Source organism: Mytilus trossulus, chromosome 11 (assembly GCF_036588685.1).
Source record: "Mytilus trossulus isolate FHL-02 chromosome 11, PNRI_Mtr1.1.1.hap1, whole genome shotgun sequence".
NCBI lineage: Eukaryota > Metazoa > Mollusca > Bivalvia > Mytilida > Mytilidae > Mytilus > Mytilus trossulus.
In genome coordinates this window covers 8810075-8835338 of record NC_086383.1, presented here as the reverse complement: position 1 = coordinate 8835338, position 25264 = coordinate 8810075, and the positions used below count along the sequence as shown (strand labels likewise).

The following is a 25264-nucleotide window of genomic DNA, read 5'->3' as shown; positions in this document are numbered from 1 at the left end:
GCTATGGACTAAGGTTGTAAATCGGTTGATTTGTTTTTAAGAACTATGGTCTGCTGACCCTAAACATATAGACAATGCAGATGTACTATAAACATATAAATCTTATTTTAAAGCAGACAACCAGTTGTTTATATATCTTACATCTCATTTATATAATGCTTGCTAAAATGTGTTTGAATATACAATACTATGGATTCATTTAATTTTGTTAAAAAAAAAAAAGTTTTAACTACAAGCATATAGTCAACATTTGCATCATTCATTAAAATTCATTATTTCCCTCGACACATTACTGTGTTTTTTTTTATTTTTCATTGGTACCAATTTTTGTGGATTGCAGAAATTTTGCATTTTCGAGGATATTTAGATACAACTTTATAGAAATTTGTGTTTTGTTGAACATTTTAATTCATTGTTCACCTGTACACACGAAACCCACGAATATTGATATTCAACAAATAATAATGAATCGACAGTATATCAAAGAAAAATTAGTACCCTACAAGTATCAGTGAACCCACAGAATTGTTACCTTTGAATTGGTTGTCCTGTGAATCCATGACCTAGTGTATGTACTTGTATAAAAGTGTAAAAGAGTTGTGATTTTTAACTGCTTAAATGACATTCAAACTGCTCAGACCTTCTCCAGAAAAAAATGTAACAGGAATGGTAAGAAATTATGCTATTCTAACTCAGATTTTCTCCATTATCTAATTCATTCATACTGTCACTATTTGTGGGGGATTTCCCTCATGAAAGCACCCAAATGGAAATTTTGTAAGACCAATTTTGTGTACAATTTTAAACAAAACAGTTAATTTTACAATTGCTATAGGCTTTTAATAGTATGAAGAAGCCAAAACACAACATAGATATACATTTGAAGGCCCCTTGAAGAATTTTTAGAACTATAAGAGCCATCTTGCACATCAAACCCCCATTGGCATTTTAAAAAGTTAGAAGGTATGTTCCTTGGGTGTACAATTTGAGGAATCCCAATCTAACCCACACATAACAAATTTATCTGGAATATAGTCTTCAGTACTGTAAACTTAGAAATTATATTTTTCAATGATTAGGAAATTATGATGTATAAGGATCGCAATAATAAAACTCACATTCATTATTTTAGTTATGACATTTTTCCACAAATCTTTGCAACTTGATTTATTTTTGTGGGTACTGGTTTTCATGTTTTGAGGACTACTTGCAATTTAGTTGATATTAAAGTTCATGATTTAATTTGCTTGACTAAGCATTTAGGCCTTTAGAAGTTTCATAATTCTTTAAACCTTTGAAGTTGGTCTCATTGGGGTCTAAGCGTGACGCGGGATTGTTGACTTTTAGTAGGCGTGACACATGAAAGTCAAATTATTGTGCTGTGAAATGGGAAATGAAGTCTAGCGGGATACAGGAATTTACAAAAAATGAGAATTGCTTACTTATATAGTGTTAGCGGGATATGGGAATCTGAAAAAAAACAGTAAGCGGGATCTTGGATCAGAACCACCCAATGAAACCCCCTTTGAATTCATGGTTGAAATTTGTACTCAAGGAATACACAAACATAGATTTTCAATTAGTAATGATGAATTCACAGCAGATTTTACATGTTTAAAGATCTGCTATAATAGATGTGCACCTTAACTTCTCAATGTGCGGTACTTTTTTCCCTTTTATATTTGGTGTATGTACCTAATCAATAACAGTTATTTATAGTTTATTTTTAAGTTATATGTCTTTGAATGTGATTTAATGAATTTTATGTGACATAATATTTGTTATTTTTGTAATTTTTTTTATATATATATAAACTTATCAATTATATCTATATATTTTTAAATATTATATACTTCGGACTACTTTATTGTAATATAATATCATTGACATGATTGATGTATAATTTATGTGATTCGTTCATACATATCATTCATAAATATTTATTATTCATATATGGTTTTAAACCAGTGCTTTCATTTTTTTTTATTGTATGTGAGAGGAAGAGACATGTTTTATTTAAACATAATTTTTAATTATTTTGTGACATAATATTTCATTTCATAACACATCTTTATATAAACTGTAACATCAAACCCCTTCCAATTTTCTTTATCAGAAACTATTGAATGGAGTTTAAATCAGAAAACAGAATAATGGACAAAAATGCAGAATAAAGGGCAAAATATATTTTAAACTTCATATATTTGTTTATATGTAATAACAGATGATAAAAGAACAAGAAAGTTTGATTAGTCAATGAATATTAAATTAGTTTGCAATATAATATCCATTGTCCAATCAACTCTTTTTTTTATTCCGCCTCTCCATTGAATGTAGGTGTCAATCTTAATTACAATGCATAAGCAAACAACCAAACAAAGTTGGCAAGCAAGGTATTTAAACTCTTGGTTGGCAAGCAAGGCATTTAAACTCTTGGTTGGCAAGCAAGGCATTTAAACTCTTGGTTGGCAAGCAAGGTATTTAAACTCTTGGTTGGCAAGCAAGGTATTTAAACTCTTGGTTGGCAAGCAAGGTATTTAAACTCTTGGTTGGCAAGCAAGGCATTTAAACTCTTGGTTGGCAAGCAAGGCATTTAAACTCTTGGTTGGCAAGCAAGGCATTTAAACTCTTGGTTGGCAAGCACGGCATTTAAACTCTTGGTTGGCAAGCAAGGCATTTAAACTCTTGGTTGGCAAGCACAAACTCTTGGTTGGCAAGCAAGGCATTTAAACTCTTGGTTGGCAAGCAAGGCATTTAAACTCTTGGTTGGCAAGCAAGGCATTTAAACTCTTAGATTGCATGCTTTAATATTTTAACTGTAATGTCATGAGACCTTGATTTACCTTCATCAGGAACCCTCAAAGCCAAATATTTGGAAGCCAAGGATGTATAAGAACTGAAATAGCTATATGACCAAAAAATACCCGAAGACAGATGATCTATAGTTGTTAATGTCTGTGTCATTTTGGTCTCTTAAGGAGAGTTGTCTCATTGGCAATCATACAACATCTTATTTTTATACTAAGCAATAGCCAAATTCATCAAATGGCATTTTGCTTGTCAGAGGGAGTTAAAACATTTCCTAAATTTATAAAGAAGTTGTATTGTAAATGATATCGTTTTTTTTTATGGTCTTAATCTAAATTGTTAAGGTGATTTTTATATCATATACATTCTGTAGAATAACATGTTTTATATATATTGTTAGCAACCATTAAATTGTTGATTTTTTATAGAATATATTGTTTTAATTTCTAACGCCCTATAGACCATTGTTTTACATGTAACAAAGTTAAAAGTACAAGACTTTGGTTTCCTGTTTTCTGAGGTAAACACAAGACTTGGGGCTGCTGTTTTGTGGTGTAAACACAAGACTTGGGGCTGCTGTTTTGTGGTGTAAACACAATATTTGGGCCTACTGTTTACTGGTGTAAAAACAAGATTTGGGCCTGCTGTTTACTGGTGTAAAAACTAGATTTGGATGAAAACACAAGATTTGGGACTGCTGTTTACTGATGTAATTACAAGATTTGGGTGTAAACACAAGATTTGGGCCTGCGGTTTTTTGGCATTAACACGACTTTGGCCTGCTGTTTTCTGGTGCAAGAATAGACTGGGATTTGCTATTATCTGGTGTAAACACAGATTGACCTTGATGTTTTTAGGTGTAAATACAAGACTTTAGTCTACTGTTTTTGGTGTGAACACAAGATTTAAGCCTGCTGTGTTCAGGCGTAAACACATATTTGTGCTTGCTGTTTTCTGGTTTAAACACAAGTCGTAAGCTTGCTGTTTTCTGATATAAACACAATACTTTGGTTTGCTGTTTCTTGGTGAAGGTGTAAGGGGTTTAATCAATTGGAAATATATGTTAGTTTAACACTGAGGCTAACATTAAATCATAAAAAATAGTTCACATTTATGGTTGTAAAATAGTGTGCTTATACAAAATTGTTACTACTAAAGAAGTCAAAAGTAAAAAAAACCCAAACATTTCCTCTGGATCCAATGTCTGTGACCTAGGAGATGTAGCATGCACCAGTTTCCACATGATAAAGGTAATATTTTACCACAAACATGACCAATGTTTGCATCATGTAATTAATGAATTGGGGAAAGCAATTAGACAATGATTGATTATTTATTGAATGAACATGTTTAAAATTTAGTTACACATAAGAACAAAAAATTCCTATGGACATACTCTAGTAAAATTAATTGCACAAATAGATGAAAACGATATACAAAAAAAGTAATCACCCTGATTTTCAATTGTTTGTAAGTGAAAGAGTTGATAAAATTTGAGGACTCTTGTTCAAATATGTTCTGTAATTTTTTTGAAAATGTCCAAATTTTTGCTAATACATCAATGAATTTAGAAGATCAATTTGTAGATAATTTAAATTTGAGAAACGAATACGTAAAGTACATATTCTGTTCATTCAGATTATCGTTTGTATCTCCTATAGTATTTTTGTGGATTTGTTTGTGTTTTTTATAAGTAACATATATAGTTGATGAATAGAGGCAACAGAAGTATACCGCTGTTCAATAGTCATAAAACGAATAATCGAGAGAAAAAAACACGGGTCAAAAATCAAAACAGAGGGAATCACATCAACTGTAAGAAGATAACAGCGGAATAACAGAAACACTGATCTGCTACAAAAAAAAACAATCGTTATTTTGCAGGTCATTATAAACAAATGGTGGGCTGAACCTTAATTTGTGGCTAGCAAAACCTCCACTTATATAGCAATGTAAAAAATAACGCTAAAATAACAACATGACGTGACAGGAATACAGTACAGATAAACAAAAAAACACTGAGGACAAATATACATAAACAAATAATAAACATTTGTAATAGTAAAAAACAACATGTTAACCACAGAATAACAACGGAAATCCACCACACCTTTTACATCACAATGTAATTATGAACTGTGAGTAATACGAATGTAACAACACTGCAATAAATTTATCACAGGTTAATTATCGTCTTAGATTTTTGACAGATGGTTTTTACTAGTTTTTGCTGGTAGGTATACTTATGTTAAGAGTATGTTAGATCTAGGACTTGTTTACTGACATGTATAATAAACGTTTTTACACTTTTGGAATTTAGATGTATTTTGCCTCCGAATGACCTTATATCACCTCTGAATAACTTTTTGACGTCAAGCAACAATCACTTTTTAGTTATGACGTCAAATGTTTTGAATTATGATGTCAAAGTTTACGGGAACCTGTTTGATTATGCGTAATGGCGGACAAATTTGCATACAAGTGTAAATACGTCTATAGTCAAGGTTAGATTTGTAGTTTTCCTTGATTTGTATACACTATAATATTTCCGACCGTCTGTTGGTTTTATCATGAGATAATTTCCCCCCCATATGATGGCTACTCCTTCGCATCATCGAGGGATACGTATAAGTCATCTTAAACCCCTTGACTTTATAGTTTGTTTAGTTCACTGAGTAGATGTAGCTGTGTTTGGAACAACCAATGATCCTGAATGACGATAACATCATTACTATGTAAAAGATATTCATCGTTGGTCTACATGTGTTTATGTTTTTATAGTAGAATGAGACAATGGTCTTGAGGAAACGACGAAAGTACGTCGGAAGGGGACGATAGATGGCTGACCCGTGTAAAGAGAGAACCATATCTCTTGCACGTAAAATACACCCTTGTAGATTTAAAAAAGAGCAGGCTAACGCCGGTACAAGGCAACACTCGCACCCTCAAAGTGGAAAGGGATTAATATAAGTTGCAAAACTTGTTTCCCAATCCAATATAAATAGATATGTTTAAACTAAACTAAACTAATGAGACAATGTGTTATTGAGAACCTTGTGTTTTGTCGACTGTTTTGTCTTTTACAGACGGTTCATGTTTAGGCTTTGCAGTTCTATTAGTTATCAAAGGTACCAGGATTATAATTTATTACGCCAGACGCGCCTTTCGTCTACATACGACTAATCAGAGAAGCTCAGATCAAAATAGCTATCAAACCAAACAAGTATAAAGTTGAAGAGCATTGAGGACCCAAAATTCCAAAAAGATATGCCAAATACGACTAAGGTAAACAAAATGAAAACAACACGTTTATTAATTTCATATGTCCGAAGCGCTTTTCTGGAATTGCATCCATCAGGAACGCTCAAAGCCAAACATTTGAAATCCGAGGATGTATAAGTACCGAAACCGTTGAAGAGCTATATGTCAAAAATAGCTAAAATAAATTAGTTAAGCAGCTTACCACACAAATCATGCAAATGGTGATACAAGCATGAAACTTTATAAGAACATGCCTTTAGGTGTATGTAATCATATTAGGGGGGTAGCCACGAAAAAAAAACATCCGATCATGGCGGCCATCTTGGATTTTCGAAATGACGTCTTCACAGGGAAAAGACTTCATATGTATGGCCCGTTTTGCTTGTATTGTATCCAAAATGTTACAAAATGGAGTAAATCATTGTATATAAGATAAAGTATCAATTTCGGTCAAATATCGGTCGATAACCCACTCCTGGTTTTATGAATATCCCGAAAATGACTGTTTAAAATCCCGAATAATGTCATTCGTTATATTCCACAAATCTTCGACTAATCTTCGATTGCTACATTAGGTTTAATAGGTTATAGGCCAATAGTGGGCGCAATTTTATTCTAGTTAACCTTTTTGAGAGTGTGTGTTCTCATTTTTATAAGACGTGTCTCCGTACTTGTCTATCCACCGTTCATATTTTTAGTTACGAAGTTGTATTTGCAATTCTAATCGGATATTGATTTGAAGGAATTCTATCCCTATTACTAACACAATTCTATAATAATAATGTTGTTAATACATCAAATAACATAATTAGAAAAGTAATCTTGAATTTAATTTTATACAATTTCTAGAATTTTACCTGTGATGTTGCGTAAATCTATTCATGTTACAGACACACTCTTCGTGCACTTCTGTAATAGTTGATTAGATTCACTCGGTTCTAATTTGCTGTTGCATTTATTTATTGCTCAGATAATATTTGCGTGATTGTTCTATAAGTTCATTGTTGATTACTTTTGTTTATATAATAGTTACTTAGTTTTTGAAATGGCGAAAAGAATTCACTTATCAGCTTCTTCAGCACATAGTTGGGAAACTGATTGGACAACATATTGTTTGTGTCAGGAGGTCAGACGAAGGATATACAATGTTAGGCAAAAATACACGGTAAAAAATATCCCTCTTTTTTATGAATTAAAATCCCTTCCTACCCCTCTTGATATTCGGCGATTAAACCACGGAGAGGGTATTGAAAGCACAATGAAAAATGAAAATGCCAAGTACCATAATTTGTGTAGGATAAAGTTCAATAATACTAAACTTGAGATAGCCCAGAAACGCAATATGTCACTGATACCATCTGGAAGTACTAGTGATGGTACGTCTCCTAAACTTTTTTAGGTGTACTCCTCGTTCTAAAGATCAACAACAAAATCCAGTTGAAAATGTGCATAAATGTTTTATTTGTGTTAAAGAATCACCTTTATCTGTCTTAAGAGAGGCTATGACAATGAAACTAAACCAATGACTAGTGGATTGTGCAACAGCTCTTCAGGATAAACAACTGTTGGCAAAGCTGAGTAGTGGTGATGTTATAGCACAAGAGATGAAGTAACACCCGTCTTGTCTCACAGCTGTATATAACAGAGAGAGATCAAAGAAGAGACAAACAGAGATCAAAAGCAGTTGCACTCAGGAGGAAACAATAATGAAAGAAACTGCATTAGCTGAGCTGGTCACATATATTTTTGAAACTCAAAGAAACTCTGAAGAGTCGGTTGTGTTTCGATTAGCAGACCTGGCAAACCTGTACGAGGAAAGATTGGCACTGCTTGGTTCTTCTTCTGCACAGGTACATTCTTCTCGACTGAAGGACAAGCTTGGAAGAGTTTTTTAGCCACAAAAATCAGAAATTTCCTCCATCTTTATCTCAAAGTGGAAATTTTCAATCAATATTGGCGTCAAATCACAGCTAATGGAAATCCTAGAAGCTAAGGGAGATTTACCAAAAGAAGAACCTCAGACAGACATAGAAGTTGTTGATGGTGCGGCTATGGTCAATTCAAGACCACCGCGTAGAACATACACTTATGATGAATAAAAGATGTGATTTTGCTGTACATTATCCACCTTACTTCAAAACATGCAAGAGTAGATGTTATCTATGATATTTACATATAAAACAGTCTAAAAGCACACACACGTGAAGTGAGTGGTGCTGGATCAAGGAGGAAAGTTTTCAGCACCAGTAAGACTCCAAAAGCTTGGTCAAGCTTCTTTCGAGTGGATGAAAACAAAACGGAATTGTTTTATTTCCTTGCCGACAAAATTTGCTCGATTCAATCTGACAAAATTATTTTTGTGACAAAAGGCGAAAATGTTATGACAATATCTGATGATGACCATGATGATCTCAGTCCGTGTTATTACGAAGAAGCAGACACAAGGATATTTGTTCATATCAAAAGTGCAGCTGAAAAAGGGTGTAAGTCTTCACTGATAATCAGCTCAGACACTGATGTAGTGGTTTTGGCCTTTTCAAAACACTTCAAGTAGAAAAACTTTGGGTTGCCTTTGGAAAGGGAAAAGACCTGAGATGGCTTCCAATTCACGAAATTAATCATGCTCATGGTCCTAAATCAGAAGCTTTGCCATTTTTCATGCTTTTACTGTATGTGACACGGTCTCCGCTTTTCATGGAAAGGGGAAGAAATCGGCATGGCAGAAGTGGGAAATATTTAATGATGTAACTGAGGTTTTTGAACGATTAAGTAAGAAACCTGTATTGGTCAGTGATATGGAGTTGATAGAGGCATTTGTTATGGTTATGTACGACAGAACTACAACAACATTTGAAATCAGCGAATCCAAGCTTGAACTGTTTGCACGCAAAGACAGACAGTATGACACCATTCCCCCACCAGAGCTGCACTGCTTGAGCATACCAAACGAGCTACATACCAAGGTGTATGGGGACAGGCAATCACACATGACCAACATCTACCTAGTCCTTGTGATTGGGGATGGGTTAAGGAGAAAGCAGTTGGAATGTGGATTCCTCATTGGACACAATTAGCAGCAATTGCTGCATCTTGTCAGGAGTTACACAAATGTGGCTGCAAGAAAACTTGTTCTAGTAGATGTAAGTGTTACAAAGCTGGCTTGATCTGTATAACATTGTGTTCATGTATCTGTTAAAACGGAATACATCGGAAAATATCGTATATTATTACACTAATCAATCCTCCAGCATGTGTAACATAATTACCTATATATCAAACGGACATTTTTATCGTATATGTATACCACTATTATTTCACTCGAGTGTATGAACTTTTTCGACCCAAACCAGAAGTGGTGATTTTTTTTTAAATTGTTGTATGTTTGACATATTTTCATATCATTTTATTGTATTTCAAATAGTTTTCATGACATTTATAGCGTTGAAAATGGTTAAGACATTAAGACAGTTTTTCAATCTCCACGATTGAGCAAAATGATGTCAATTTTGAATTCAAGATGGCCGACGTGGAAAAAAATCGAAAACATGTTGGCTACCCCTCTAATATGATAAAGTACTTCCTAATGAACGTCTATGCCAAATCCCTTGCTTGTATCATCATTTGCATGATTTTGTCAAATTTCGGTACTTAGCCGCCCCACTAAATAGCCAAATTCATTTAAAGTCAACTTTGCCTGAGGATGTTGAAATCTTAGTTTCTAAATAATTTCATAATTTATAAAAGGACAATTTCAGAAAGGTTTGTTAAATCATGTTAGTACCAGTACCCTACTGAGTAATCTATTTATGGGAAAAGAATATCCTTAGTTTCACGACAAAGGAGTAGGTCCGGTAAGACCTCTTTTTGGCCCCAAAATATATCAGTTTTACAAAATTGTTAAAATGTAAACTTTTATTTATTTATTGGACAGTTAAATGCTTCTGCTACATAAATATGGGCTGTGTTTGACAATACAATGCACATATATCGGGTTGAAGCACCATTTAGTCATGCTAAATTACTGAAATCTTCAAAATTATATCATCCTTAATATTGAAATCTAAGTTGAATTTCATGATAATACATAACATATATAAAGGTTGTGGATGAACACGGATGCGGCCACTTTCATTTTTGACAAAAACCATTTGAAAAGTGAAGATTTTTGGCATATTTGAGAGATTTTTTATATTTGAGCTTGAATCGGACCGTTTTTAATGACTAAATCAGTTAAAATCTTTCACTTAAACTAATTGAATCAAGTGAAATAGACACTTAAGTGTTTAAAAAGTGGTCAAAATCAGATGAAAGTGAAATTGGAGGCCAAAATGAGTCCTTACCGGACCTACTCCTTTAAAGTTTTGTAAACTGGAAATTTATAAAAATGCCCATATAACTGATATTTATGTGAACACCGAAGTGCTGACTACTGGGCTGGTGATACCCTAGGGGACTAAAATTGTCGCTCTGTTGGTATAATATTTCTTTTGCCAATAAGTTCTGTTTATTTTGGTTGTAGAGTTTGATGCAGTTTCTGACCTCAAATGTCGATGATGAGCCGTATGATAGTCTATATTTTGTTTATTGCCAGCATATTTCGGTATTCGCATTGATAGGTGAGATATTATAATGCTATCTTTTTATTTAATAATTTACCGGGTCTGCTGATTTTATTGTAGCTCATTGGTTGCCTTGCCATCTTTAAATACACCACATTGACTTCTTTATCTCTTAGTTCAGTAAGTTAATGTGAAGTTGGGCCTTCGGGTTTTTGTTGTTCCATGTTGGGTTTAGGTATTGGGTTTATGTTAGCTCGTTGTGTTCAATCTTCATTGCAAATTGGTGTTGTTTTTTTTTAACTTTCTCTCCAATAATCATGTGGGGGTTACAATACCTCGATCAGTGATGATGTTTTCTTGCAGATTAGAATTGTCTTTTAGTATGGTACAGGGTATGCAAATGTAAGTTTAAAATATTCCCAGTGATTCCCAATATCGTTTTCCCAACTTGACCATTCATCTAAGCCCTTAAGTTTGATGTATTTTCTTGTGCATTTTCTTAATATCCAGATTTTATCTCTCTTAGAATTAGATTTCGACTCTTTTTCAAGTAGCAGCTTTCAATGTACCAATAACCTGTCTTTCTTATGTAACTATTCATACTCTCTGTCTCTGAAATTGCTGCAGGGATTGACAGCATTCGTCCTATTTTTACTAAGAAGTCATTACATGAAGAGCTATAAAAACTTTGAATTCTTCTAAGAAATGTAATGGTAGATAAATCTTGGCGGTCCAGCTGTGGAATCCTCTATACTAGTATGTTTAACTTGGTTGAACATCTAACCATTTTCTTAGATGTTTGTTGATGGTTCTTCCAAGCTTCTCAACTGTTGACTGTCCCTTTGGTATCTTTCGTCCCTCTTGTCAATGTAATTTCTTACTCAAAAGTGACCATGCTATCTTTAGTAGGAGTCTGTGTTGGTTATCCATGCCTTTAATTTCCTAGTAGACCTTTTATGTCAATGTGCCCCATTCCCTCGGATACTTGAGTCATCATAACACTTTCTTAAGCACTTGATGGAATTGTCAATGATAGATGGAATGTGTTTTCCTTGTGGCTTGAGTTCAAATTGGTGTTTGGTCTTCCCTTTCTTTATCATCAGAGCTCTAGACTTCTATAGGTTAAAAGCAAGTCTTGACAATGATACAATCTATATCAGGGTCTTAATAACCATTTATCCTTGACATGGATATCTGTAGTAAAGGCTAAATCCATGAACTCTAGTGAATGATGCATACCTAATGTATCTATCTCCAGATTTATTTATCATATTCATTCCTATGAAATTTCTGCATGTAAATATACCGGTACAGAACCACAGAATGCGTAAAGTTGTCGACCAAAGCTAACCATACCACTGTATGTTTCTTGTTCATTTTGGTTTCTAGAAAAGATGCTTTCTATGAAACTGTCCATACTTTGATAAACTGAAACACAAATATTTCAGTTTTTAGTGGCGATAGCGAAAGACATCTGAATCATTGACTGAAACACTATCAAATTCCACTAGAAAATTTTGTAAATTCAGCATATTATACAAAGGTCCAAATTAATATTTCGTTTTTATCAAATTTTCAAATTTTACGTTTTTTGTTTTCGAATTTGTTACGATAATGGTTAAGTGACATGTAGGTCGTTTCAAAATGGTTGTACACTTCTTATAGACCATTCTCGTGTTATCACTGATGCTGACATAAACTTTTTTCACTACATCTGCCACTTCTTTCCATGAGTAGTTCCTTTATATCTATTGGTATTTATGATTCTGTCACATGTCCTTCCACTTGCTCTTTTGTTGATTTGTATCGATCCCGCATCGGAACGTACAGTGTTATTCTCAAAATATTGTATGCATTGGCAACACATTTTTCCCTAGCTCTGTCTTTTCTTGTTTTTTTTTATTCATTCTGCTCCTTGTAGATATGTTCTTTTCTTCCTGAGAGTTGATAAAAACTAAAATCACAAAAATACTGAACTCCGAGGAAATTCAAAAAGAAAAGTCCCCTAATCAAATGATAAAATTAAAAGCTCAAACTCACCATCCGAATGAATAACAACAGGCATATTCTCATATGAAAAATTGTAGATTAAACCTGGTTTTATAGCTAGCTAAACCTCTCACTTGTATGACAGTTGCTTCAAATTCCAAAGAAGTAATTTCAGTCAACCAGTCTCATTCCTCGATCCTCATTTGTCTTTTTAAAGTATTTTTGTACCTCCACTTATTTCCATTCGTTGTATTTCTTGACGACTTTAGTTATTTTTAGAGGTTTTACGTCCCCCTTTTCATGTTATTGTCCCACTGAGTACACGATTGTTGTTGCAATTGTGTATTACTGTGGATTCATTTATTTTCGTCGTACCAATTTTCTTGGATTGAGGTTAACTTGCATTTTCATCAACATTTAATTTCGTGGTTCACCTATACCAATGAAATACCCGAAAATTGGTACCCCACGAATAATAATGAATCCACAGTATTCGGACAATTGCAACCTTAGGAACAAACATATTTAGTCCCTGGCATGTTTTCTTAAATCACTATAGAAACAATATAAGAATGTCTGTCTGTATCTATATTGAGATACGATACTAACATATATAATCTATATTTATTTATTTTATTAGTTAATTCTATCTAAATATGCCAAGTAAGTGTGTCGTATGACGCTAGATTAAAATTGAGGAGGAAAGGTAACACCCGGCCACCGTAAGTTTTATTTATGTAAAGCCAATGTGGTCCAGTGGTCTAGCGCGTCGGATACAGTGCAAGCGATTTGGTATCACGATATCTCAGTAGCGACAACTCTCCACCAGATACGAAATAATGTAGAAAATACAGAAATTTCTGGGGAAAAATTTGTCAAACGATGAAAGTATTACGCAGTACAATATTTTACATCCAAGGATAAACAAACCATTATAGCAGGGTAAAAAAGCTCAATCACGAACAATAGGCACTGTCTAGGGTTCTTAGTGATTTTATTCACACTGTATGCAATAATTAAACCCTGCAACATATATAACAATAATAAATACACATTACACAACACTTAACAACATAACACAGAACAAGTACTATCCACACTGATCTGTGTCCACACTTGTAATAATTTGTAAAATTACTGTACAGCTTTTACAGAAATCTCCACGAATGTTTCAACTGATATATCCCCATTAAAAATTAGTAATCGTTTTTTCGAGAAAGAGGTTTGATTTTCCATACATGATTGAATCATATTTAAAGAAATAAACCATGTATAAGTTTCAATTAAATAGGAAATCCATTCTGCAATAGTAATTTGAAATGCATTTGTAAGTATTTCAAGCGTAGCTTTTTCTTAATTGCATAACACATTTACATTTGATATTGAAATGGGATTTATGATATTTTATAAATTGTTAATAAAAAAACCAAATATAATAAAAAGTATCAACAAGATTGATCATAATTTATAGACAAAATATTTATAGATTCTTTATAGATAACCGATTTTGATTTCTGTCCTTTTTAAATGCATTTATCAAAATTACCTTGACCGATTTGAAAAGAACAGACTTTTAAAAAGTTGATATGCAGTAAATAAGATCTGATATCATGTCATTTTATAGATTGAAGTTCATCGCTATATAAATTATGTTTACAAGTCGGAAGTATACTTTTCAGAAACTTGATTGCAATTGTACTTTCACTTTCAACTTGAATGTTACAGTACACTATTAGCTAATAACACTTGTTCGTTCCAGATGTTATACACTAATTTCTAGTATAATAACGATTTTTATTTTATTTTTCGTTTTTTTTATCAAATTGGATTTAATATTTGAATCTTTAATATTGCAAGTGGCTAGTAACACTGTCTTGAAAATACTCATATCATATTGCTAAATTTTTTGAAAATGGTTGAGAATTTCCAGGTCAAGAATTTTTGAATGACATTAATATACAATGTTTTCATGAAATCAATTCATATTGTTTCACAAGACAGATAACAGGTGTTTAGACAAAATGGAAATATTTCTTGCAGTTATTACTGCATCTTGTGTATTTGTTGTAGTTTTCATATTATTAGCAACTGTCGTGGTGAAGAGAATAGGGACAAGGAAATATGCACAAAAAAGAAAAATATCCACAGTCAATATTTCGGTCGGAGAATCGGACCAACACAAGGAGGAAAAAGATGGAGAAACAAAATCAGAAGAGGAAAGGATGCCGCAAAGTGAATTAAATGTGAAACCTTTAAGTGTGAATTATCACTTCACACGACAATGTAACTATAATTGTGGGTTTTGTTTCCACACAGCCAAGACGTCGTTTGTCCTCCCACTGGAACAAGCTAAAAGAGGGCTGGAATTATTGAAGAAAAAGGGTAAGGAAATTCAATAATTTTAAGGTAAAATATGTTTACTTGCTTTCACCCGCTTACTCACCATTGATAACCCTTATCGTGATTGGCGAAGAAACGGATTCATTAGCTAACGAACTACATTGATGAATTCAGAAGAAATGGGGAAAAAGGGGGGTATTCTTTTTTTTGGAAGGTAGGAAAGGGTCAGAAACTTAAAAGACTTTTTTAAAATACCTTTTTTGTAAAGAATTATGTTGATAATCAATTAAAACTCGATGAAATTAAGATTTATTCCCGGCCGCCCATTTTTTCCATCTGCGGCCGGCGAGACAAAGTCTAATAATCTATAAAACCAGAAATGTAATTTATACCAACTTACCAGAAGGCATTAGAGATCCAGCAGCGGATCATGCAGGATTTGATGTAAAGAGGGTGTTCCTGAGAATTGGGAGATAAAGACCATATTTTGACAATATTGCTTTTTTTCTGTTTTAGGGCTCAAAGAATGGGAAAAAGGGGGAGGTCGTCACAAAACGACATTTGTCATTCTGGTAGCTAACTAAAGGACAAAGTACGATAAGTCCTGTTTTTGGCCCCCCTATTTTTCTCATTTTTCAAATTCTGTTTTGAAAAGCTACTTTTTATGTTAAGACATTCCCTGATGTTTGAAGTTTTTTTGGATGAAATCCATTTTCTGCAATTAATGGTTTTGAAGTTCATCCAAGCAAACTTCAAACTTTAGGAGATATTTTAACGTGATTAGTAGCTTTCCAAAACAAAATATAGAAAATGAGAAAATAAGAGGGGGGGGGGGGGGGGGGATGGGCCTTATCGGACCTTGTACTTTCCAAGATTGTAATTAAGTTTATTCTTTTTTTTTACTTCTCACAGGTATGGAGAAAATTAACTTCTCTGGTGGAGAACCCTTTATAGTGAAGCGCGGTGACTTTGTTGGTGAACTGTGTAGATTTTGTAAGATAGATTTGGCGCTGCCGAGTGTTACTATTGTAAGCAATGGAAGTTTGGTTACTGAGAAATGGTTTGAAAAGTATGGTGAGTATGAATAACCATATTATATACACGAAAGACTGAATGTGGGGTCCTTTCATGTCTTTTTTCTTTAACTTTTATACAATTTTTTCTCTATTCTTTATCAATTTATCACAATATTGTTTATTCTTTACTTTGTTTTTCTCTATTTATTTTTCCCATTCTGTAGCCCTCTATTCTTTAAGCCCTACCCAGTCCTTACATGAGCTGAAAAAGTAAAATCACAAAAATACTGAACTCTGAGGAAAATAAAATCGGAAAGTCCCTGATCACATGGCAAAATCAAATTACAAAACATAAACAAAAACAAATGGACAACAACTGGCGTACTCTTGACTTGGTACAGGCATTTTCAAATGTAGAAAATGGTGGATTTAATCTGGTTTTATAGCACCAAACCTCTCACTTTGTACGACAGTCTCATCAAATTCCGTTATAATTATAACAATGCGTGAACTTAACAGACATGATTGCGTGCCGTATGGAATATAACTTTAATCTCTGAACAATCAAAGAATATCATATAATACATTTCTTGTTTAAAGAGTTTTACATTGAAAGAGTAAAAATAAATAAAAAACATTCATGTTATTCTTGATAATTAATTCAAATATAGGATTAAGTCTGCCGATGCATGCGTTAGAAGTTATGAATAATACACAAATTAATTAAGCGAATACAAACAGAAAATCGACAGAAATCAATAGTTTTGTTTGAAAATATAATAAAAGTTAAGGAAGGAAACTAGTTTCGAATCTAAATCCGGTTTTTGGATAACTGAGGGAAGGAAACAGTTAAACATCTGCACCCTTTGTTTAGATAACCGAAACAATGTTACGAATCTAGATGAATTTCTCCTGAATTTAATTCACAACAGTTATATAATTTCACAAGGTTTTCAATCTTTGGTATTATTCATAGTCATCTCACGTGTAATTTTATGCTATTACAACATTTTTTACGAACTCACCCCCCCCCCCCCCCCCCCCCCAACAGTATCATATGATTTCTCGAAAAAAGAACTTGCCATGAGCGTATTTGGTTGTTAAAGCGAGATAATATTTGTGTCTTTTACAGAATACGACGAGAATGGTCTCTGATAAACGTATTCAAACATGTCTATACTAAGGTCGACTTAATTTTGATATACTAAAATATTGATAAATTCTCTTATTTGTCAAAATTAAATTGTAACGTCTTTGCAGGTAAATACCTGGATATTTTAGCGGTATCTTGTGACAGCTTTAATCCTGATGTTAATGAAACAATTGGTCGACAACAAGGCAACAAGAACCATCTACAGTCACTGAGACAAGTCAGAGAATGGTGTTATCAGTATAAGGTAATCAGACATTATATCTAGAAATGCGCTTAAGACATGTACAATATGAAGAGTGTTTTTTTCTCTCTTCATTTATTAAAACACTTGGTTAATACCGTTGTAGGTGAACTATTAGTTCAAGACGGTATTATAAGGTTAGTAGTAGTCCAATTTTAGTAAGTGGGAAACAGTATCAGATAATTGAATGTTTCAAATTTTGTCAGTTTTTTCTTCAATTCATTCTATTTCTAAGTTGTCAACATCGGGAAAGTTTATCTTATTGCCAAGAAATGCGGTCGAGTCAAACCAAAGACTTTAAAATTATTAATTACTGGAGGCGCCCTTCAGCTGGCCCCTGAACAAATATACATACTAGTTCAGTGACAATAGACGTCATACTTAAACTCCAAATTATACAAAATAAACTAAAATTAAAAAGCACACAAGACTTGCAAAGGCCATGAGAGGCTCCTAACTTGGGACAGGCACAAAAATGCGGCGGGGTTAAACATTTTTTGAGATCACAACCCTTCCCTTGTATCTCTAGCCAATGTAGAACAGTAAACGCATAAAAATACACACAGTAAAATTAAGTTATTTTATACTTTATTGACAACACCACAAACGTTACAGAGAAGGCCACATAATTAGAAGAGAAGATACAGCATGAACTAAATGATCCCTCCCACTCTAAATCCTTCATTATTATAACAAACAAAAAAATCCATCAAAAAGAAAACAAACGAAAAAAAACCCACTCAATCATCGAAGCATATATAGAAAAAAACCATTTACAGCTTCTTCTAATTTAACAAGAATCCATGCTTTCCTGTTAATAACTTCTTAATAATAAAATGCTACTATTTTATACAGATTGCTTTTAAGATTAATACAGTTGTCAATACCTACAATCAAGAAGAAGATATGACTGAACCTATACAAGAGTTGAATCCTTGTCGATGGAAGGTAAATATTTGAATAATTTGAAATGTCTTACCTTTGATAACTAAGAACACAACTGGGTCGATGCCACTGCTGGTGGACATTTCGTCCCCGAGGGTATCACCAGTCCAGTAGTAAGCACTTTGGTGTTGACATGAAAATCAATTGTATGGTAATTTTTATAAATTTCCTGTTACTAAACTTTGAATTTTTCGAAAAACTTTTACAATTTTCTAATCCCTAGAATAGATTACCTTAGCCGTATTTGGCACATCTTTTTGGAATTTTGGGTCCTCAATGCTCGTCAACTTTGTACTTGTTTGGCTTTACAACTTTTTTGATCTGAGTGTCACTGATGAGTCTATGTAGACGAAACGCGCGTATTGAATTATAATCCTGGTACCTTTGATAACTATTTACGTTAATAAACTTGAAAACATACTCTTTACTATAAATATAAACTAAATTGAATTTAGTTTTTGCTATAGTAAACATTTAAATGACTTTTTGATTGATGATAGCGATTCCAATTGAAATTTTAAGTGCTTTAAAGCCATGTGAAGTATTCCTTAAAATGTTAGCTCAATATAGAAAGTTTGTATAGCATTTGATTAGGGACTTTTCTTTTTGTTCCTCGGAGTTCAGTATTATTGTGATTTTACTTTTTGTTGACAAATAGCATAAAACGATAAAAAACCTTACTACGACATATATGGTTTTATTTCAGGTGTTTCAGTGTCTTTTGATTGGAGGAGAGAATGCAGGAAGTGAAGCGCTGAGGCATGCGGAGTCTTTTGTTGTTTCCGACGACGATTTTAAAAACTTTCTGACCAGACATAGTCCTGTGTCTTGTTTAGTGCCAGAATCTAACGATTTTGTAAGTTAGTTTTACTCCAGAAAACACATTTTCAAGTTTTTTTAGTTGGTAATCCTATGTTTAATAAGTCTGTCCTTACATCACCTTACGATCTGGCCGATAAAACAACACCGTATATTTTTTATCTTATGATTTAATCACAATATCAAATTGAGTGAATGTGTCAAAAAAATTCTGTTTGTGATGAAAGCGCATTTGGTGCGTTCGAATAGCCTTTCTGGATTGTCCCTCACCAGGAACGTTAAACATTTCATATTAAGTCTACCACAATCACTTTATTCCAATGAATGCCTTTATTTTAGAGTTAACTATGAGACAGTTTTGCTCATTGTTAAAGCCTTAACGTTTTCTCATCTCTAACCGTAACATATATTCATATGTCATAGTATTAAACCAAGAAATTGAAAATGAAGGTCGGTAGAGAAGCCAGTTTTACAACAATAGAGATGTGTGTAATTATTCCAATGTGAAGCAGGAAAAGCAGGAACTGGTTAATTATTTATAATTTATTAATATATGAATGCCTTTTTATAAAGTGAATTTTATATTTCAGATGAGGAACTCCTACCTCATCCTGGACGAATATGTAAGTATTCTGGTTATAATCATAAGTTAAAATGGGGAATAGATTATTAGAAATACTTTATAAGGACGTATACAATTATAAGCCTGGTACTTTTGATTACTATTATATTTTAGTATTTGTTAAATGAAATACCCCCCGTCTTCCCACAAAAAAAATCACAAAAAAAACCAAACCAACATTATGTTTAGGCAAGGGATGATGTTTTTTTTATTGTTAAAACATTATTCTTCATTTATATTGAGACTATTCTAAACAAATTGTCTCGGATTTCATACAGAGATATATAACACATTTTTTTACGACAAACATGCAACATGACTAAATGTTAATCAGCAATATCGACGCAAAGTCAAAAAGTCAAAAACTCCTAAATATGCACTTGTCTTTGTTATTGCAGATGCGTTTTCTAGACTGCACTAAAGGCAACAAAGACCCCTCCAGATCCATACTGGACGTAGGCGTGGATAATGCATTGTTATTTAGTGGTTTTGATGAGAAAATGTTCTTTAAACGCGGAGGAAAATACGTATGGAGTAAAGCGGACTTAAGATTGGAGTGGTGATCATAGAACTTGAAATTAATGTTTTAGGCAGCTCAAATACAAAAAAAGTATTAACCCATTCATTGATATGTTAACATTGTTTAAAGACTTCTATTTAATGACATTTGCTTTCCAAACTGTTATTCTTGACGTTTTATACAAATATATATTTAACAAATGCCTTTGTTGAATAATACATTATATATTGAAGTAGAAAGTAGTTTTTGCAAATGTTGATATTTATTTTTCATCAGTTTAGGCTGATCTTTAGTAATTTGTGATTTCAAATGAGTTAAAAGGTTCTTTTCCCCCCAGAAATTTGAACATTTGATGCCGCAATGAAATTTATTTGAAAATCTTTTCATTTAAATTACCGGTATTAATTATATAATCTACTGTAATATTTATTTGAAAAAAATTGTATCATTGATTCCTTTTTATGCCCCACCTACGATAGTAGAGGGGCATTATGTTTTCTGGTCTGTGCGTCCGTTCGTCTGTTCGTCCGTCCGTCCGTTCGTTCGTCCGTCTGTCCCGCTTCAGGTTAAAGTTTTTGGCCAAGGTAGTTTTTGATGAAGTTGAAGTCCAATCAACTTGAAACTTAGTATACATGTTCCCTTTGATAAGATCTTTCTAATTGTAATGCCAAATTAGAGAATTTATTCCAATTTCACGGTCCACTAAACATAGAAAATGATAGTGCGAGTGGGGCATCCGTGTACTGTGGACACATTATTGTTTTATAATTAATTTTATCAAAGCAAAATACTCAAGACTATTCCGTTTTTTAGAGGAATTAACTGTAAATATGTGTTGATATAAAAACGAAAATATGTACGGTGACCAGTTTTTTTTTAAAAAGCAAACCATAAAAGCTTTGTTCCAATTATTTTGTTGTTATTGTTTTCTATTCTTTCATTACGTTTTCTTTGTTTATACTTTTAAAGTTATTTTTTTCTAAACGTTTAATCATAAAAAAACTTAATTAGACACACTATGTAGCTTGACTTGTTCCGGATGACACATTCTTTTCGTAATGTTTTATTTTTCATAATAGAACAAGAGAAACGATTTTTTGGCAAAGTACGAACTGATGCTTTTGTCTCGTCTGCGACGGATGCCGCGGCAAGTCTGACATTTAAATTGCATTTCCGGCGACGATGATGATATAGTCACCAATTGTGAAATTTCCGATAAAGTTAGTTTGTTAGAAACTACTTGCAAAATATCAGCTATTTTTAATAAACATTTGCATTACTATAAAGTACATGTATCAGATTGACGACTTTTTTGAGGCCCTGTCGCCAAGGTCACATTATAAGTCCTGTGACTTTGGATCAATTTTCAATGTTAAGTTTTCTGCTAAAGTAATATTAATAAGAGCTCCCTATAATAGACACACATATTTTCGATAAAGTTGTATTGCATTTTGTGCAACTGAGTTTTTCGACACTTTTGAAGACCTGCTCATTAGATCATGGTCTAGTGACTGAAAAATAGACAATGTTGCTTTCCATTAGATTTTTATTTTCTAAGCTTTATTCCGACACTCAAGACATATATATGTGTCAACAGTTTATCTATTTACTCTTTTATCTTCCCTATACAATATAAAATAATCTAACAGAGATATATACTATAATACAAATACTACCTTTATCAATTGCAATTTCATATTAAAATCATTAAATCATTTCCCTATAAATAAAGTTTAATCTAACTGCTGATACATGTAGTAGTTATACATAATCAAACAAACATATTATAAAGATAGTGGTACATGTATGTCAAGGAAAGGAGTTTATTATACATAAATTTTATTGCACACTCATATTTATATCAGGTCTTTATTAGCTTTTTAATTTCATAATTATATTACTATTTTTAAATTAATGGGGGACAACAAAAACCAAGTGATATTAGTTTATTACACATTAATTGAACTTGTGAAATATATTAATGTACATACACATATTGATTGGTAAGATAAAACCTTAAAGTATTAAATTATAAATAAAGTTTAATCTAACTGCTGATACATGTTGTGGTTATACATAATCAAACAAACATATTGTAAAGGTATTAGTACATGTATGTCAAGGAAAGGAGTTTATTATACATAAATTTTATTGCACACTCATTTGTATCAGGTCTTTTTTAGCTTTTTGATTTCATAATTATATTACTATTTTAAAATTTATGGCAGACAACAATAACCAAGTGTTATTAGTTTATTACACATTAATTGAACTTGTGAAATATATTAATGTACAAACATATTTATAGGTATGAAAAAACCTTTATGGTGGCACGGTAGTATTTCCTGGCCCATAAGGGATAATGATAGCCTTTTTAGAATTTTCACCACTTTCTAAAACTGCAAAAAATTCTTCATTCACAGTTTACTGAAGTACTTTCATTTTACTATTCAGAAAAGAATTTGAATATGTATCATGGATATAGGAAGATGTGGTGTGAGTGCCAATGAGACAACTCTCCATCCAAATAACAATTCAAGAAGTAAACCATTATAGGTTAAAGTACGGCCTTCAACACGGAGCCTTGGCTCACACCGAACAACAAGCTATAAAGGGCTCCAAAATTACTAGTGTAAAACCATTCAAACGGGAAAAACAACGGTCTAATCTATATAAACAAAACGAGAAACGAGAAACACGTATATATTACATAAACAAACGACAACTACTGTACATCAGATTCCTGACTTAGGACAGGTGCAAACATTTGCAGCGGGATTATGACCGTTTACTTTTTTTGCTGTTTTTAAAAACCTAATGCCACGAGTACTTTTAGGTCTTTTATGGTGCAGTGAAAACAAAATTAAAAAAAATTCTCAAAAATTCATTTTCATCTGTATGTAAAAATATTTTTCTACACCTGATTCATCACTCAGTTTGGGAAAGTATGTTCAGTTAATACTGTATTTTTTGTCCAATCACACTGTTCAGATACATTTACCTGAGTAGGGTACACAAAAGAGCAACCTAAATTCGGGAAAACAAATACTACCGTGCCACCTTATCATATATGCTTTCTGTGATATATTTACCATTTTATTTTAAGTGTAAATAAAAGGACATCAGAAACAGAGAATATATGCTTATATTTCAATTTCATTTTTCCTTTTTATCATTGAAAATAAACATTCAACCAGGGTTTAACTGTATCCCTAGGTCATTAAGCCTTTATTTCTTGAAGTTATTAAAAATATCAAAATATTTTGAATATTCTAAAAGTAACTTTTATATGTAGGAATCAGTTCGTGCGAACTACGTATTACTTTCCTTAATTAGTGGTCATATATCATTATTATCATTATTATATATATATATTATTCTGAATCATATTACCTTGTTGTACAAAGTGTTATTCAAATTATCTATTAATACAATCATTGTTATAAAGAATTTGACATGACTTGTTTAAATAATTTTTTGAAACCTAAAAAAATATATGAACACTGAAAATTCCTCTTCTTGTTTGGATCGCAATAAAGACATCAACATATATATTAAAGTTCGTTTCTGTGTGTGTGACATTTTAATGTTGTGTTTCTGTTGTGTCGTAGTTCTTCTCTTATATTTGATGTTGTCTCAGTTTCAATTTGTAACCCGGATTTGTTTTTTTTTTCTATCGATTTATGAATTTCGAATAGCGGTAAACTACTGTTGGCTTTATTTACAAAGATGAGTTTAATCTGTAAGCTGTATATATGTTTCTGATCAGATCATGATATAAGATAAAGGAAACAGTAATATACCGATGTTCAAAAGTCATAAATCGATTGAGAGAAAACTAATCAGGGTTACTACCTAAACTTGGTGCATAAATTAATAATCAGTTTTTTGGTTAAAATAGGAAACATAATACTATTTAGTTTTCAATATCTATAGTAAGAATGGAGAATGGAAATGAAGAATGGGTCGACACAATCCGACCAGAGAGAAAACACAGCCCAAGGCCAGCATTTTACGCTTGGCGAGAACATACCTCACTTGTACAGCCGGCCTCAGTAAATTTGTACTAGTTCAGCGAAACAGACTCAAAACTAAACATCAAAACATACAAGTCAGGCAGTGGTATGAAGACGAAACGCGCGTCTGGCGTATATACCAAAAAAAAGTGGAATGTCGTACGGTAAACCTTTAAAAATTGTAGTTTAATGGGCTGTTGTACGCATTTGTCCGTCCGCTCGACCAGTGATATTTGTTTATTGTCAAGCCGTTGTATTTTGTACCACATTTGCACATTCACACTCTCATATTGATTACAACACTCCTAACATATACAAGTGGAATCATGATTGTATGGGATAATGGAATATACAAACTACTGTCCAATCTTAACATACCTTAAACATCAAGGCTTATCTGTCTTGTTTAAAGCTGTTCACTGTACAGCATTGGAACATATCATATAACACATAGAAAGTAACTCAATTTTGACGAATGTTCAACACGGCTTTAGAATAGAAAGGTCTTTGAAATCCCAACTGATTGGCATCTTTCAGAACCTAGCAAAAACAAAGACAATAAAGTGTAAAAAGATTATATCTTCTTAAGACTTTTTAAAGGCCTTTGACAAGGATGATTTTAACTACCTAATTGAGAGCTTAACATTTCTATATAGCAACATTCGAGTAGGCTTGCATACGGATTATATATCTCCCAATTAAAACGATAGTCCCGCGCTTGTATATCTTATCATGATTTCCTTGATAGAGGGTTGCTGCTTACAAGGAAGCTTTTTAAACCGAGAGTTCAAAATGGTGTAGTTGATATCATCCCTGCTTACATTTTACAGACGCCGTCACGAGTTGGTCGACCGTTATGGAATTACCGTATCACAGATGATATATACTATCTTTCCTACGTCGTAACAACAATCAATAAACATGACCAACACGACGGATGCCACATGTGGAGCAGGATCTGATTACTCTTTCCGG

General features: G+C 32.8%; 1 protein-coding gene across 1 annotated transcript; it reads left to right on the top strand.

Annotated features, from left to right (window-relative positions):
• The first annotated feature begins 4932 nt into the window (after positions 1–4932).
• On the top strand, positions 4933–21184 carry LOC134690704 (S-adenosylmethionine-dependent nucleotide dehydratase RSAD2-like). Its single transcript, XM_063550723.1, has 9 exons — positions 4933–5041; positions 10589–10685; positions 14688–14999; positions 15870–16031; positions 17234–17370; positions 18223–18315; positions 19019–19168; positions 19722–19754; positions 20152–21184. The coding sequence occupies exons 2-9, from the start codon at positions 10595–10597 to the stop codon at positions 20314–20316; spliced, it is 1143 nt and encodes a 380-aa protein (XP_063406793.1). The 5' UTR covers positions 4933–5041; positions 10589–10594; the 3' UTR covers positions 20317–21184.
• The last annotated feature ends 4080 nt before the right edge of the window (positions 21185–25264 follow it).